This window comes from Prionailurus viverrinus, chromosome B3 (assembly GCF_022837055.1).
Source record: "Prionailurus viverrinus isolate Anna chromosome B3, UM_Priviv_1.0, whole genome shotgun sequence".
In the NCBI taxonomy this organism is placed as follows: domain Eukaryota; kingdom Metazoa; phylum Chordata; class Mammalia; order Carnivora; family Felidae; genus Prionailurus; species Prionailurus viverrinus.
Genome location: NC_062566.1, coordinates 37,685,309 through 37,701,589, shown reverse-complemented (window position 1 = coordinate 37,701,589; position 16,281 = coordinate 37,685,309). Strand labels below are relative to the sequence as shown.

Here is a 16,281-nt window from a genome sequence, read left to right as displayed (position 1 = left end):
AAAGAAACATGGGGATATTATTTATTCCTTCGTGACATATGTATTAGAAACTGCCTGTAACTGTAAGATAATTGGAGAAGCACACCACTGTCTTTTTCAATGACAAGTAGGAATTTGCCTCTGCTAATTCTCTTCAAAGCAGATCATCCACAGTCTTTCAGGGAGACATCAGCTACTTTAAATTAACAGAGGTTAGTTTTCAAGAACCGTAAGCTAGAAAAAGTACTTCTCCGGGCACAGTTTCACTGTCAGATTTTTAAGAAACCTTTATGGAAGCAGTTAATTGTTAGCATGGGAGTTTCTGTATTAGTGGCAAAAATCTCATGAAAACTTAGCAGGAGGAAATCAGAGTGCTAGGAAAAATTAAATTTTTTTACAGAAGAGGGTCCAAGTTGATGACCTAATTTCCCATGTAGTGTGAAAAGCTGGTGTGGTTCTGCCCTAGGATATTTTGGAATATAAAAAGAAACAGAGACCTCAGAAAATCCGGATGCTGGATGGATCCGTGAAAACGGTGATGGTGGATGACTCTAAGACCGTTGGGGAGCTCCTGGTTACCATTTGCAGCAGGATCGGCGAGTATTGGCGTGCCTGGGTTCCAGTTTTTGTTTGGCCATTAATTACATGCCTGTTCCTTTTTGGTGTCTTACCCACTGATTTCCTCCCATTCCTGAGACACTGTTCTCTAAATATGTAAACCCACTAACTGTTATTGTAAACACGTGAATGTCTCACTGAGTCAAAACTGAGAGATTTTATTTCCCTTTCAAAAACAAGAGGAACTTTTTTTTTTTGAGCAGAAATATATCCCTTTATTATCTCTCAGTATCTTTTTTTAAGATAAAGTTTACTGTCAAGTTGGCTAACATACAGTGCACACCGTGTGCTCTTGGGTTTTGGGAGTAGATTCCCGTGATTCATCGCTTACATACAACACCCAGTGCTCATCCCAACAAGTGCCCCCTCGGTGCCCGTCACCCATTTTCCCCTCCCCCACCCCCTCCCATCAACCCTCAGTTTGTTCTCTGTATTTAAGAGTCTCTCAAGGTTTGCCTCCCTCCCTCTCTGTAACTATTCAAAAGGAAACTTTTAATTGAAGATAGTATGTTTTAAATCCTGTAATTTAGTTTCCTGCCCATGGCTGAGCTTCTGTATAAGCATTACTGACATCCAGTATTTCCTTGAAGACTGATAGGGACAGCCCATACAATTGATTGCTACACAACTTTTCTTCTTGTAGCTTCTCTTAATTCCCTCAGAGAACAAGTGTGTCTGCTTTTTGCATGAAGCCCTTCCGATGTTTGGAGAAAGGAGACTGGCCTGTCTTAGTCTTCTCTCCATGCAAAGGAAGACGTGCTCTTTCAGCCACTGCTTGGTTGACATTGCCTTGCCTTGTTCTGCATGATCTCTACTCCATACTTGTTTGTCGAAAACTAGGAGAATCGAATGTGACCTTTTAAACATGGCTTCATTAGCTGAAAAGCCACCCTTTTGGCCAGTTTCTCGATGTGTGCTCCATGGGTGGCTCCCTGATCCTTTGCTACAAGGGGCGGCTCTGAGTACCACAGGGTGCCGGTCTGGAAGGAGTGACAGGGTCATAATCCCTGGTAATTGTAACCTCATTTCTATTTTTAGGAATAACGAACTATGAAGAATATTCTTTAATCCAAGAAACGATTGAGGAAAAGAAAGAGGAAGGGACGGGTACGCTAAAAAAAGACAGGACACTGTTGCGAGACGAGAGGAAGATGGAGAAGCTGAAGGCAAAACTCCACACGGATGATGACTGTGAGTGTCTAGAAGGAAATGTGGGCCAGGCGCACGAAGGGCCTCACCTATCTCCCTTCACCGGTGGGACCCAGGGCAGGAGTTTTCTGTTGATTCATTCCCTCTATAAATATCTTGGTCTGTGGCACTAAAAGACCTTAAAAAAGGGGAAAAAATGACTCTGGTGCCATTTCACATCTAAAAAAGTAATCTCATAAACAAATTATATTCACACTGTTTTCTAAAGAAGCTTACTATTTGTTTGAACTGGGGTCCAAACAAGGTTGGATGATGTGACACCTCTTTTAGTCTCCAACTTTGCCTCCACCTCTCTCTCTCTCTTTTTTTTTTTCCTTTCAGTTTCTGGAAAGAAAAAAAAAACACATAGTTATTTGTATAGAGTTTTCTACAATCTGGATTTTATTGGTTGTGGTATCAGCTAACATGTACTTCTGTGTCTTGTAACCCCTGGGATCTGGAGACTTGATCAGATTCGTGTGTGTGTGTGTGTGTGTGTATGTGTGTATGTGTATGTGTGTATACATTTAAAGTAAAGACTCCTTCTGTGGTGTAGTGTACGTCCAGCAGAGGGTTGTATCTGGTTTTTGTCCTTTTTTGTGATGTTAATAGCCATCGGTGACCATTGCTGACATCCATTATTTCTTAGAGGTTACAAAATGGTAATTATATCATAGGAAAGTTGTCCTCTGTGGCCACACAATTAATATTTGGAAAAGCCAATATGTACACCCCCTGTGTCCCGAAAGCCTATGCTACGTGCACCTGGTTGCAGGACATTTCCCACCCCACCGAGGATCATGCACAGTTCATGTAGACCTTTCCAGGCTCCTCCTTTCATTGTCCTTGCTGCTGCATTGGGAAGATGACATCGTTGTCATTACGTTTATTGATCTTCAGTGGGGCTTTCATTTCCTCTGACCCTTTCTCCATTCTTTTTTTTTTTTCACCTCATTTTATTTCCAGTTGCATATTTCTTTCCAAGTGAGATGATGGTAGACAAATCTTGAGGATTTTTATAATGTGCATGATACTCTCTCAGGTTCTACAGGAGATGAGATCACTCCCGCACATTCCCTGTGCTGAAGTTGGTTGTAACCCAGTGAGGCTTGTAATGCTTTCTTATTCACAAGTTGTGTGCTAAGCCCAGGGAGGCTTTTGGGAGTGAGAGCTGTAGAAAATATAGAGGGGTGATCCATTCCTGTGCACCCAGATAACAGGTGAGCATTTTCTGGGATGAGATTCAAGCTGGGCCGCAGGCAGGGTTCTACCAACCCTGATCCCTCAGTGTCCTGCCCTTCCCTCCCCCTTCCCTCCCCATGACTTTTATTTTCCTCCTCTTTTCTGCCTAAGGGTGGAGGTAACTCCTGATACTCAGTTTATAAATTATTTCACATAATGAGACTGAAGTATCCAGTATTGACTTAAAGGAAAATGCTAACTTGGCTGTCTTGGCATAAAGCATTGATTTTCTTATGACTGTGGGGCTTTAACGAACTTGAGGAATGGCTGGGAATTGGCTCTCCTTTGGTGTTTGGTGCGTCACATGGTACATGATGGCGTATGTGAAATTATTTTGCAAAGTTAAAAAGCACAGCTCTAATAGAAGTACTTATAACTGAATATCGGTGTTCCAGAAATCCGCTTCTCTTTTGATAAATCCCTTCAAACTAAGAGGAAGAATAAACCCAGTTCTTAGATCTGTCTTGTTGTGTTGCAGTAAATTGGCTGGATCACAGCCGAACATTCAGAGAACAAGGGGTAGATGAACATGAAACGTTGCTGCTTAGAAGGAAGTTCTTCTACTCCGATCAGAATGTGGACTCGAGAGACCCTGTGCAGCTGAACTTGCTTTATGTTCAGGTACAGCATTTAATACTCACTGAAGGTGGGGAGACTTCAAGAAGCTACTGGCTTGTGGTGAAGAGACACTCAGCTGTGGCCTCCATGGTGTTTGTGGCACGTGGTTTCCATTGGGCACTGTTGAGGGATTCCTCACATGTTTGGTTGTGGTGCCTTTCTTTGGCATCTCAGATTGGGACCCGGTGGCTGGTACTATCTCTCTGTCTCTTTTCCTGACTTTGAGGCACTTAACTTGCTCACTATTGAACTAGAGCTTTCTTTGCTAGTGTCTTGAAATACATGTGAATGTTGGCCAAAAAAATCCGTATTTCTCATTATTGAAAGATACTCTCTTCATAACCTTTTATGTCTTTACTGTTAACCTATTGTCGAAACTCAGACAAGTCATTGAACTTTTCAGAGCTCGCACTTTGCTAACATGGAAGACGTTGGCTTCACACCAGATGGTCTCCGGTCTTTCTTTGGCTCAAGGAAAACCTCCCTCTTTCTTCTTAGATTCTTTCCTTCCCTCCTTCCCTTTCCTCTCCTTCCATTTATCTACTTATCTGCCCTTAGAAATAATGCAGGGATCAGCAAAATGCCGCCATAGCATTGGCTATGTTTGTAAATAAAGTTTTATTGGAATACGGCTCATTTGTTTGTGTTACACAGTGGTGAACCCCTTTAGTATCTCGTCACTTTTACATATTTTCTGCAGCTATTCTCATGTTTCAGTGGCAGAATTCAATAGTTGTTACAGAGACCACATGACCTGCAAGGTCTAATATGTTTACTGTCTGGCCTTTTGACGGGAAAAGTTTGCTGACCCTTGAGTTGGTGGGTGCAGGAATGGCATGGAGGGAGGAGGGCTGGGAGGCTAGAAAGAAAGAAGATGGCAAGACAATAGAAAATGCTTGTTGGTTAAAGGCTCAGAGCCATAGCTTAGAGCACCTGTTGGAGAGTGGTCTGGGGGTCACCTAACTAGAGAAAGAAAAGACAGAAGAATAAATAGCAGTGATGGGTCAGGAACCGGGAGAAAGACTTCAGACATAGTAAGTTCCTGATTCTGGGACTGTGCAATTTGCTTATTTCCCTTAAATGTCTGTAGTATTGAGTTACTGTCATTGGAGTTCTCTCTCCCCCTGCCAACAATGTGTATTACATTGGCCTTTTTCTGGGGATGGGAATTGGGTTGATTTTGTCTCTAGTTAATTTTTCTCTTGCCTCTTTATTTTTCATACTCACTTCTGAAGCTTTAGTTTTAATAAACCGCGTACTGCTGATGCATTCTATCTATAGGCAATTTGGGGTAAGGACTTGTTTTCCTTTTGTTTTAATCCTGTTGTGCTAGTCACCTGCAGAGTCCTGATGCGTCCCATTTGGCTGGCACTTTCCCCTTGCTCCACAGGGAGGGTGTGCTCAGATGAAGAATTGTGTCCCTGGAGAGTTTGCCTTGTTCCCCCAAGCTCCTGATGCTTTTCGCTTCCTCTTGTGTTTCAGGCTCGGGATGATATCCTGAATGGCTCCCACCCTGTCTCCTTCGAGAAAGCTTGTGAGTTTGGAGGATTTCAAGCCCAGATACAATTTGGACCTCATGTGGAACATAAACACAAGCCCGGATTCTTAGAGTAAATAACCTTTTGTTTTTTTCTTTTGTTTTTCTTGTTCTCTGCTCTTCTTTTCAGTGTTTTTGAGCCATATACATAAAATACATACCCTAGTTTCAGTCAATTGTGAGGTTGTTAGCTTTTCCTCATTTGTGTATAGGATCAAATCTGTGGTCTTTGGGAAAAGCAGGAGGCCTGGAAATTAAGTGCTGGGATGACTATAGAGGCTACTGCTCCAAGTTGGGGCATGGAGCTTCTATGGAGACCATAGAATCTGTAGCGCTCTGCTTAGATATTGTCTAGTCTGTCCTAGGATATCTCGGGAGTTCCCCAGCGAGCTCAGGCCCTCCATCTTCTGAAACCTCTCCCATCAGAACATCCCTTTTTCACACTCGACCAGATTTTGTCCTCTTGAATTTCTTTGCAAGACTCTCCTATATTAGAACAACAGAGCATAAAAGAGCTTCACGTTCTTTATTACAATATGAGGAAATCTCGGTTGCTCTGAAAGTGTGGGATACACATTAAACACTTTGCTCTTCAGGGCTCCTGGGTGGCTCAGTAGGTTGAGCGTCCGACTTTGGCTCAGGTCGTGGTCTCATGGTTCGTGGGTTCGAACCCCGTGTCTGGCCCTGTGCTGACAGCTCAGAGCCTGGAGCCTGCTTCAGATTCTATATCTCCCTCTCTGTCTGACCCTCCCCTGCTTACTCCCTCCCTCCCTCCCTCCCTCCTTCCTTCCTTCCTTCCCTCTCTTTCTCTCACAAAAAAATATAAACAAGCATTTAAAAAAATTTTAAATACTTCACTCTTCCACACATCTGGTCTTTGGCTGTCTTGTATAAAATGATGGGGTGTTTGGGGGGAGGGCTCAGTACTTGGAGATTTAAGAGAAAGCACCTTTACAGATACATTATGGCCCCACAGAACATGGGCCTTAGGGTTGAATTTCCTAGAAATGTCCAACAGGACAGACCCAGCCATACTTAGGCTGCTTTAGTTCGAAGTGATCTTGCCCTGTGTTTTGATCAGCTTCTCCAAGGGTTTTGTGTATTTCTTCCTCTGGTAATATTTCTTTACCTATCCCCCCCCCCCCCACCCCCGACCTCTTCTGCTTCCTCTTAGCACAGTTGAAACATTTGGCTGAGCAACCCCTTCCCCAATATCCAGAGTGTCTTGACATCAATATCCTGCTGTCATCTAGAATGCAGCTTGTAGAGGCTTTGGTAGTGGGACCTGAGCTGAATGCCAGCTGGGGGCAGACGTCACTTGTCTGTAGGATATGCCAAAATGAGATGTGTGGAGTAGGGCATCAACTGCATTGTGTTCAAGTACATTGAGGAGAAAGGATAACATAAATGCCAACTTGGCCCTTGATCCCACTTTAACTTTGGTAGGAAGTAGCTGGGACCAGCATATGTCCTAGAGTAAGAAGAAAACCTGACTTCTTTGACAGAGGTGACAGAGGTGCTTGGACAACATAGTGTTTGTGCGAAACTGAGTTGTTATCCAAAACAAAACAAAAGAAAACACCCTTTCCCCTTATGTTAATGAACCCCAAGGAACCTATCCAATGTGCTGCTTTGGCCTACAATATAGGCCTTGAGTGACCTTGAGTCTGAGAATGGCCCTACACATGTCGTGTCACTGACTTTGTTCTGTATTTTCCAAACAAGTCCTATGGCCGAGTGTTCCCAAGGGCCCGTTACTACTCAGTCGGTCTGCTTCCTTCCTGCAGGAACCACGGGAAGTTTTGCCTTTCTATGTTCTGTGACACCCCAGATGCCTTACTTGTGTTGGGATTCCAAATGGTATCGGAGCATTGGTATTGCTCTAACAGTGTCTCCTGCAGTTTGGAGGCCTCTGGAAAACCTCATACTTACACTCCAGTAAAAGATGCCCCTTGTCTTAATCTGTGGTAACGAAGGTTAAGCAATCGTATTCGTCTGTTTCGTTTTTCTGAGATTATAGTAAGAAGCTCATGCCTGTAGTGGTATGTGTATCCTTACTCAGATTCCAAATTAAAACAAGCTTATTATGCCTAGTGGCAATTATTTTTCCTTATGAATTTGATTTACTTTTTAATTAGACCAAATCTAGTCTAGGTAGTGAGGCATTTTCATTTTATGTAGATGTTTAATTGTATACATTATTGCATATACTGTTCAGGTAAAACTTCCTGAGGATATTCGTCTCCTTTTAATTAAAACAAAACAATGGGGTCACATTTCCCTGACTGTGTGTTGGAAATTCAGAATGTTTTCAGGGATAATAAGTCTGAGCTGTCCCTGGTGACTGGCTGGGCCATTTTTGCCAGCCTTTGTTTTTTCCTACCTGGCTCTCCTATGTACTATGCGCTTGAACGAATTCAGAGTTTAAAAAAAAAAAAAAGGTGAAGAGGTTAGACATGTCACAGAGCCAGGTTAAAGGTCCAGCCAGGCCAAAATATCAGCCACATAGCTTCTCAATAAGGTACATTAGCGAGTATATTTCTTTCACTGTGTAAAAAATTTGTACAGCACTTTTGCTCAAAGTCTGCCTACTCTGGACCTTTGAGGTCTGCCACACCTTTCTTCAGATCCTTTAATGGCTTCTGGACTCAGTACCAGCTTGGTGAAGGTATTTATTTAGAACAACGGAAATCGGAGACTCTGGAAGATTTTCAGTTTTCAGAGATTTAAGGATTATTAAATGGCTCCTGTCTGCTCTGCGTACGGGGGAAATAGATGGAAGAGAGACAGAGACAGAAATAAGACACAGAGCCATGGAGAGCTAGAATCCAGAAAACAGCCAGTTGTCCCAGATCGAGTCTGATGTGCTTTATCTCCATGACCCTTTGCTTCAGGTCCTCTGCAAAGAGCCCCAGAAAGGGATATTTTATCAGAGCGTGAAATAGACCCAGCACAATCCAATAATCATATGCATACTTGATGCTCTTCTGTGGTAAGAAAATGCTTGCAGAGAGCATGCCATCTGGTATTCTTTCACTCCATGAGGACTTCATATGTGTGTTCTATTGTGTCAGGTATAGGAGGACTTAGGATGTGTGTTCTATTGTGCTGGGTATAGGGCAGATAGGAAAATATATGCTAATTCCTTGCTGTTTTTGAGGCTATAGTCTCCTTGGCAAATCAACATGAAATTGTTACTATGGAGAGGTGAAACTTGGCTCTGATTTTAACTATGTTTTGAATGCAGTGTGGTCTATTTAGGATTTCAAAAGTTGCAGTGCAGGCTATAGAGACTGCTGTGAATTATTTCAAGAAAGGTGGCAAAGGTATGGTGCCAGAAGCAATGTTGATGAAAGAATTTAGCAGAATAGAAGGCAAATGTAAAGAACAATTAGCTCAAAACAGCAGTAACACCAAAACCAGTGTAATAATGACGAACTGCAGGCCCCTTAAAAACATGGTGGAAAACTCGAAAGAGTGATCAGAGTCAAAGCCTTCTATGGATCTTACTGTTATCAAAGAAGGTAAGATGCACTGATAAACTTTAGACCTTGAATCAAGTGTGTGTGATAAAACTGAGGGCAGTTCCAGGTGACGGGTATAGAGTGTTCACTGTATAATTCTTTCAACATTTTCTGTGTTGGAGATTTTTCATAATAAAACGTTGGGGAAAGATTTACAGCTTCAAAGAATAGGAGTAGATGGCATAATTTCCAAACCAGTGCCAAGGAGGAAGAGCAGAGAGGAGATACAAACAACTTGACCAATGCAAGAGTAGTTGAGCCAGATCGATTATGGAAACACACCCTATGGTATATAAGATGTACAAATTAAGGGAAATACTTCTAAATATTGGACATCCTAGCAAGAAAAAGTAAGTCAAACTATTAATAGAGGCTCTCATATTATATAGCTCTGTACTATTTCTAAAAGACACACATTTTAAGGACAGAGGAAAGTTTAAAGGCATATAGAAAATAATGCCCTAGGAAACTAGTTAAAGCTAGAGAAGCCGTATTTAATGTCACACAAAATAGGACTTAAGACCAAAAAAACTGAAGTAGAGACAGAGAAGGCCATTATAAAGATAGAAGGACCAATTCACCAGGATGATAAGTTGTGAAACCTGTGTGCACCTGACATTAGTTTAAAATAATTAAAGGGAAAAGACAGTATTAGAAGGAGAATTTCAGATACACATTTTTAGTGGAACAATTTAGTGTGCTTTACTCAGAGAGTGAAAAGTAAAACAAGATGAGAATAAAAGATTTTAGTCAAGAGAAAGTAATGAAATAGAAATCATAGAATCAACACAACCCAAAGCTGCTGCTTTGGAAAAATTAATATGTTAATCTCTGGTAAGTTTGATCAAGAAAAAAGAAAAGTAGAAAAAGGCAAAAAAAAAAATTATTGGTAATGAAAATGAGGCAGAACTTCAGATAAACTCGTTTTAAAAATCCTAAGAGAATGAAATGAAAGCTTGAAGCCAAAAAACTAAAAAATAAATTGAAAATAGACACAAAAAGGATGCTGAGAAAATCTGAGTAGATCACTAAACTTGAAAGAAATTGCCTTACCCGTTGAAAATAAACCACACAAAACAACAAAATGAAAACTAGGATCGAGGCTATTTTATATTAATTTTGTTTCCCTTCTCTTATGTTCATCTGTTGTGTGTCTTAAAGTCCTCATATGAGTGAAGTCATATGATATTTGTCTTTCTCTGACTAATTTCACTTAGCATAATACCCTCTAGTTCCATCCACGTAGTTGCAAATGGCAAGATTTCAGTCTTTTTGATGGCTGAGTAATACTCCATTGTGTGCGTGTGTGTGTGTGTGTGTGTGTGTGTGTGTGTGTGTACATACATACATACATACATACATATCACATCTTCTTTATCCACTCATCCATCGATGGATGTTTGGGCTCTTTCCATACTTTGGCTATTGTTAATAGTGCTGCTGTAAACATTGGGATGCATGTGCCCCTTCAAAACAGCGTATCTGTATCCCTTGGATGAATACCCGGTAGTGCAGTTGCCGGGTTGTAGGGTAGTTCTATTTTTTTTTGAGGAACCTCCATACTTTTTTCCAGAGTGGCTGCACCAGCTTGCATTCCCACCAGCATGCAAAAGAGATCCTCTTTCTCCGCATCCTCGCCAACACCTTTTGTTGCCTGAATGGTTAATGTTAGCCATTCTGACAGGTGTTAGGTGGTATCTTATTGTCGTTTTGATTTGTATTTCCCTGATGGTGAGTGATGTGGAGCATTTTTTCGTATGTCAGTTGGCCATCTGGAGGTCTTCTTTGGAGAAGTGTCTATTCATGTCTTTTGCCCATTCCTTCACTGAATTGTTTTTTGGGTGTTGAGTTTGATAAGTTCTTTATAGATTTTGGATACTAACCCTTTATCTGATATGATGTTTGCAAATATCTTCCCCCATTCTGTCAGTTGCCTTTTAGTTTGGCTGATTGTTTCCTTTGCTGTGCAGAAGCTTTTTATTTTGTTGAGGTCCCAGTAGTTCATGTTTGCCTTTGTTTCCCTAGCCTCCGTAGACGTGTTGAGTAAGAAGTTGCTGTGGCCAAGATCAAAGAGGTTTTTGCCTGTTTTCTCCTCAAGGATTTTAATGGCTTCCTGTCTTACATTGAGGTCTTTCATCCATTTTGAGTTTATTTTTGTGTATGGTGTAAGAAAGTGGTCCAGGTTCATTCTTCTGCATGTCGCGGCCCAGTTTTCCCAGCACCACTTGCTGAAGAGACTGTCTTCATTCTATTGGATATTCTTTCCTGCTTTGTCAAAGATTAGTTGGCCATATGTTTGTGGGTCCATTTCCGGGTTGTCTATTCTGTTCCACTGATCTAAATGTCTGTTTTTACTCCAGTACCATACTGTCTGGATGAGTACAGCTTTGTAGTACAGCTTGAGGTCTGGGATTGTGATGCCTCCTCTTTGGTTTTCTTTTTCAAGATTACTTTCGCTATTCAGGGTCTTTTCTGGTTCCATACAAATTTTAGGATTGTTTGTTCTAGCTCTGTGAAGAATGCTGGTGTTATTTTGTTAGGGATTGTACTGAATATGTAGATTGCTTTGGTTAGTGTAGACATTTTAACTATATTCTTCCTATCCAGGAGCATGGAATCTTTTTCCATTTTTTTGTGTCAATTTCTTTCATAAGGTTTCTATAGTTTTCAGTGTATAGATTTTTCACGTCTTTGGTTAGATTTGTTCATAGGTACTTTATGGTTTTTGGTGCAATTGTAAATGGGATAGATTCCTTTATTTATCTTTCTGTTGCTTAATTGTTGGTGTATAGGAATGTAACCAATTTCTGTGCATTGACTTTATATCCTGCAACTTTGCTGAATTCATGGATCAGTTCTAGCAGTTTGTTGGTGGAATCTTTTGGGTTTTCCATAGAGAGTATCATGTCATCTGCGAAGAGTGAAAGTTTGACCTCCTCCTGGCTGATTTGGATGCCTTTTATTCCTTTGTGTTGTCTGATTACTGAGGCTAAGACTTCCAATATTATGTTGAATAACAGTGGCGAGAGTGGACATCCCTGTCTTGTTCCTGACGGTAGGGGGAAAGCTCTCAGTTTTTCCCCATTGAGGATGATATTAACGTTGGGTGTTTCATATATGGTTTTTATGATCTTGAAGTATGCTCCTTCTATCCCTACTTTCTTGAGGGTTTTTATCAAGCAAGGACACGGTCTTTTGTCAAATGCTTTCTCTGCATCTATTGAGAGGATCATATGGTTCTTGTCCTTTCTTTTATTAATGTGATGAATCACACTGATTGTTTTGCGGATATTGAACCAGCCCTGCATCCCAGGTATAAATCCCACTTGGTTGTGGTGAATAATTTTTCTAATGTATTGTTGGATCCGGTTGGCTAATATCTTGTTGAGGATTTTTGCATCCATGTTCATCAGGGAAATTGGTCTATAGTTCTCCTTTTTAGTGGGGTCTCTGGTTTTAGAATCAAGGTAATGCTGGCTTTATAGGAAGAGTTTGGAAGTTTTCCTTCCATTTCTATTTTTTGGAACAGCTTCAAGAGAGTAAGTGTTAACTCTTCCTTACATGTTTAGTAGAAATCGCGTGGGAAGCCATCGGCCCTCTACTCTTGTTTTTTGGAAGAGTTTTGATTACTAATTTGATTTCTTTTTAAATTTTTTTTTTTTTTTACAACGTTTATTCATTTTTGGGACAGAGAGATACAGAGCATGAACGGGCGAGGGGCAGAGAGAGAGGGAGACACAGATTCGGAAACAGGCTCCAGGCTCTGAGCCATCAGCCCAGAGCCTGACGCGGGGCTCGAACTCACGGACCGCAAGATCGTGACCTGGCTGAAGTCGGACGCTTAACCGACTGCGCCACCCAGGCGCCCCACTAATTTGATTTCTTTATTGGCTATGGGTCTGTTCAAATTTTCTTTTTCTTCCTGTTTCAGTTTTGGTAGTGTATATGTTTCTAGGAATTGGTCCATTTCTTCCAGATTGCCCATTTAATGGCATATAATTGCTCATAATATTCTCTTATTATTATTATTACTGCTGGGTTGGTTGTGATCTCCCCTCTTTTGTTTTTGATTTTATTTATTTGGGTCATTTCTTTTTTCTTTTTGATCAAAGTGGTTAGTGGTTTATCAATTTTGTTAATTCTTTCCAAGAACAAGCTTCTGGTTTCATTGATCTGTTGTAATGTTTTTTTGGTTTCGATAGCATTAATTTCTGCTCTAATCTAGGATCAGGCTATTTTAGGGAACAGAAAGAAAGAAAATTTAAAAAACCTTCTCACCTTAATTTGGAACTAGCAGAATCAAACAGAGTGCAACGTGACATGTATTTTGATGTAACTGCCAGTTATGACTAGTTTCTTGTAGGAATGGAACATTTATTCAGCAATTTATGGCATGCCTTCTAGGCACTGGGGATAGAGCCATGTAAAAAACACAAACATTTCTGCCCTCATGGAACTTACATTCTAGTGCGGAGGGGCAGATAATAAGTAAAATACAAAATAAGAGAAAACGATGAAAACGCAAGACTAAAAAAATGGAACTATCACTCTGGGCAGGTGATGCAATTATCTGCATATATAATCCACTTGGTCGGCAGAGAAACTTCTTAGAGTTAATATTATCAGGGCTCCTAGAAAAAAGATAAACATATAATGGCTCATCACCACCTAGGTCCAAAACAATAGTATTCATACTCACCTGCAGGGCTGGAAAACATAATACTATTTATTTATACATGGCAAATAGTATTCCCATACATACAAAAAGAAAATGTAATTTTTAAAAGGAGAGACCTTTGGGATGCTTGAGTAGCTTGGTCATTTGAGCGTATGACTCTTGATTTTGGTTTGGGACATGGTCTCACAGTCATGGGATTGAGCCCTGCCTCTGACTCCACAGTGAGTGTGGAGACATCTTGAGGTTCTCTCCCTGCGTCTCCCTCTTCCCCTTTCCCACCTGACCTCTCTCTCTCTCAAAAACAAAAAACAAAAAACAAAAAACAAAAAACAAAAACAACTTTTAGAATAAAAAGTATGATTTACCTATGAATAGAGGTATCTAAAAAGCTCCAAGATCTAACCAATAAAATGATAAAAGTTCATTGAAGAGTTAAGTCAAGATCTGAATAAATGGAGTGGTTTGTTAGATTAATGTACAGGAAAACTAAATGTCATAATAGCAATTCATTTTCATCTATAAAATGCAGTTCAATTTTAATCCAAATCCCACATACCAAGTAATGAGAAAACCTAATTTTAAAATGTATATGAACCTCTTAACCTCTTCCTACCTGTTTTGCCTACCCTCCAACCCCTCCCATCTCTGGTAATCCACAGTCTGTTTCCTGTATCTGTGAGTTTGTCTTGTGTGTGCATTCGTTGTTTAGATTCCATTTGTAAGTGAAATCATATTTGTCTTTCTCTGACTTAGTGATAATATCTTCTAGATCTATCCATGTTGTTGCAAATAGTAAGATTTCATTCTTTTTTGTGTTTGGTTGAATAATATTCCATTGTGTACATATACACCACATCTTCCTGATCCATTCATCCATCGATGGACACTTGGATCACTTCCATATCTTGGCTATTATAAATAATGCTGCAGTGAACATAAGCGTGCCTACATCTCATTGAATTGGTATTTTTGTTTTCTTCCATTAAATACCCAGAAGTGGAATTGTTGAATTGGATTGGTGAAGGAGATTGAGATACAGGCTTTCAGTTATCAAGTAAATAGGTCATGGGATGTAAAACATAGTATAGGAAATATGGTCAATAATATTGTAATAATTTTATATGGTGACAGATGGTCTTACAGTGGGGTTCATTTTGTAATTTGTAAAAATACTGAATCGCTATGATGTACATCTGAAACTAATAGGATATTGTATGTTAATCATATGTGAGTAAAAAAAAAAAAACTTATAAGATTATATGTATTTGTCAATATAACCATCAAAAAGTAACATGCACCAGTCAAGCCTGAAGAATGACGAAGGCTAATTGAAGGACTCACATAAATACCCAATTTCTTATAAAGCTATAGTAATCAAAATACTCTATTCCTGATGCTGGGTGATAAGAGTTCTACAGGTTGATAAACCTATATTTATTGAAATTAAAATATTGGGCGAGACCTATTACCAAAATAAGAGTGAAGCTCCACAGTGTGGAAGAGGAAATTTGCATATTTGCAAAGCACACTACAAACAACACATTAATATCCAGAAATCATTAAGAAAAGAAAAAACTAAGGAAATGACCACCCCTGGATAGCAATAGGTACTTGAGAAAAGAGGAAACTCGACTGACTTATAAAGATAGGGAAAAATATTCAGTCTCGTAAGTAAACCAAATGCAAAATCAATAAGGGTATAGCATTTCGTGTCCATTAGATGGGGCACAAATTTAAATGTATGAAAACATCAAAGTGCTTTACAGAGGAAACAAGACATTTCAGAAAATGAACCTGTTGAATTTAAAAATACACACAAAGAGAAACAGAATATGTTGTTTATAGACACAAGGAGGTGAAGAAACATAATCAAATACGCATGGGAACTATAAGGAAGTGAATATAGTTAGAGAAAGAAGGATGGTTTGGGACTTCAGATAAATCTATAATTTCTCTTTAAAAACAGGTAGCAATCAGAAAGCAAATATGACCACATGATTGGTATATTCGCAATGTTTCTGCAATTAACAATTCTTTAAAAAAGAAAAATGCAAATAGTCTGTGAGGTAACAAAAGCTTGGATTCACTGAGGTTGAACATGTAACATCTGGCGAAGGCAAAATTAACAGGCCTTGGAGTTCATACAAGGTTCCACGGTGCTGTGTGCTGCAGGGGGAAATGGCCAGTGGTTGGGCACGGGAAGGTGGGTAACAAGTGAGGACCCCTCTCAGCCCTGAGGACCATAGCCCTTTGTCTTGTGGGCATGTGCCTTGGATGTGTTCTATTGAGAAAACAAAGCAACTCAGGCTCTGAATCTCTGTTGAAGAAATCAGAGTGGACTTGGAAGTTTTTCACCACAAACTCAACATAATTCTCTTGTCAACAAGCAAAGCTTTTGACACAGTAGGAGGCCTCGAGTCAATTTTTCTCTTGGCGTTTGTTCAAACTCCTATTCCTTCTTTGGACTTGGTCTTTGGAATAATTTGGCTGTGGATTGTGTTTTCAAACTAACGGTGAAGGAGGCATTTCAGCTTGTGGTTTTTTTTTTAACATTTATTTTTGAGAGACAGAGACAGAACACGAGTGGGGGAGGGGCAGAGAAAGGGGGAGACACAGAAACTGAAGCAGCCTCCAGGCTCTGAGCTATCAGCACAGAGCCCGATGTGGGGCTTGAACTCATGAACCGCGAGATCATGACCTGAGCCAGAGTCGAATGGTTAACCCATTGAGCCACCCAGGGGCCCCGCAGCTTGTGTTTTTCATCCGTTCTGTCTTACCTCCTGTTCCTTACCATTACCAGCCCGTAGTTTCTTTAGTGTTTGCCTCTGCCATTGTGTGCCTGACAGCCTAGGACTCTCCTATTGCTTTGAGAAGGCCATGACTGTCCAGTGGTGCCT

The 16,281-nt window shown here is 40.3% G+C and overlaps 1 protein-coding gene across 4 annotated transcripts in view; it reads left to right on the top strand.

Annotated features, from left to right (window-relative positions):
- The window catches only part of TLN2 (talin 2), a 456,802-nt gene that overhangs the window by 241,339 nt on the left and 199,182 nt on the right, over positions 1-16,281 (top strand). For all 4 annotated transcript variants that reach the window (XR_007153041.1, XM_047863106.1, XM_047863103.1 and 1 more), the window contains 4 exons: positions 446-575; positions 1,636-1,788; positions 3,506-3,648; positions 5,128-5,255. Coding sequence is in view for 3 of the 4 variants with exons in the window: in XM_047863106.1 (XP_047719062.1) it covers positions 446-575; positions 1,636-1,788; positions 3,506-3,648; positions 5,128-5,255 (554 nt within the window). In the remaining variant the exon portion in view is untranslated. The remainder of the gene's footprint in view (positions 1-445; positions 576-1,635; positions 1,789-3,505; positions 3,649-5,127; positions 5,256-16,281) is intronic.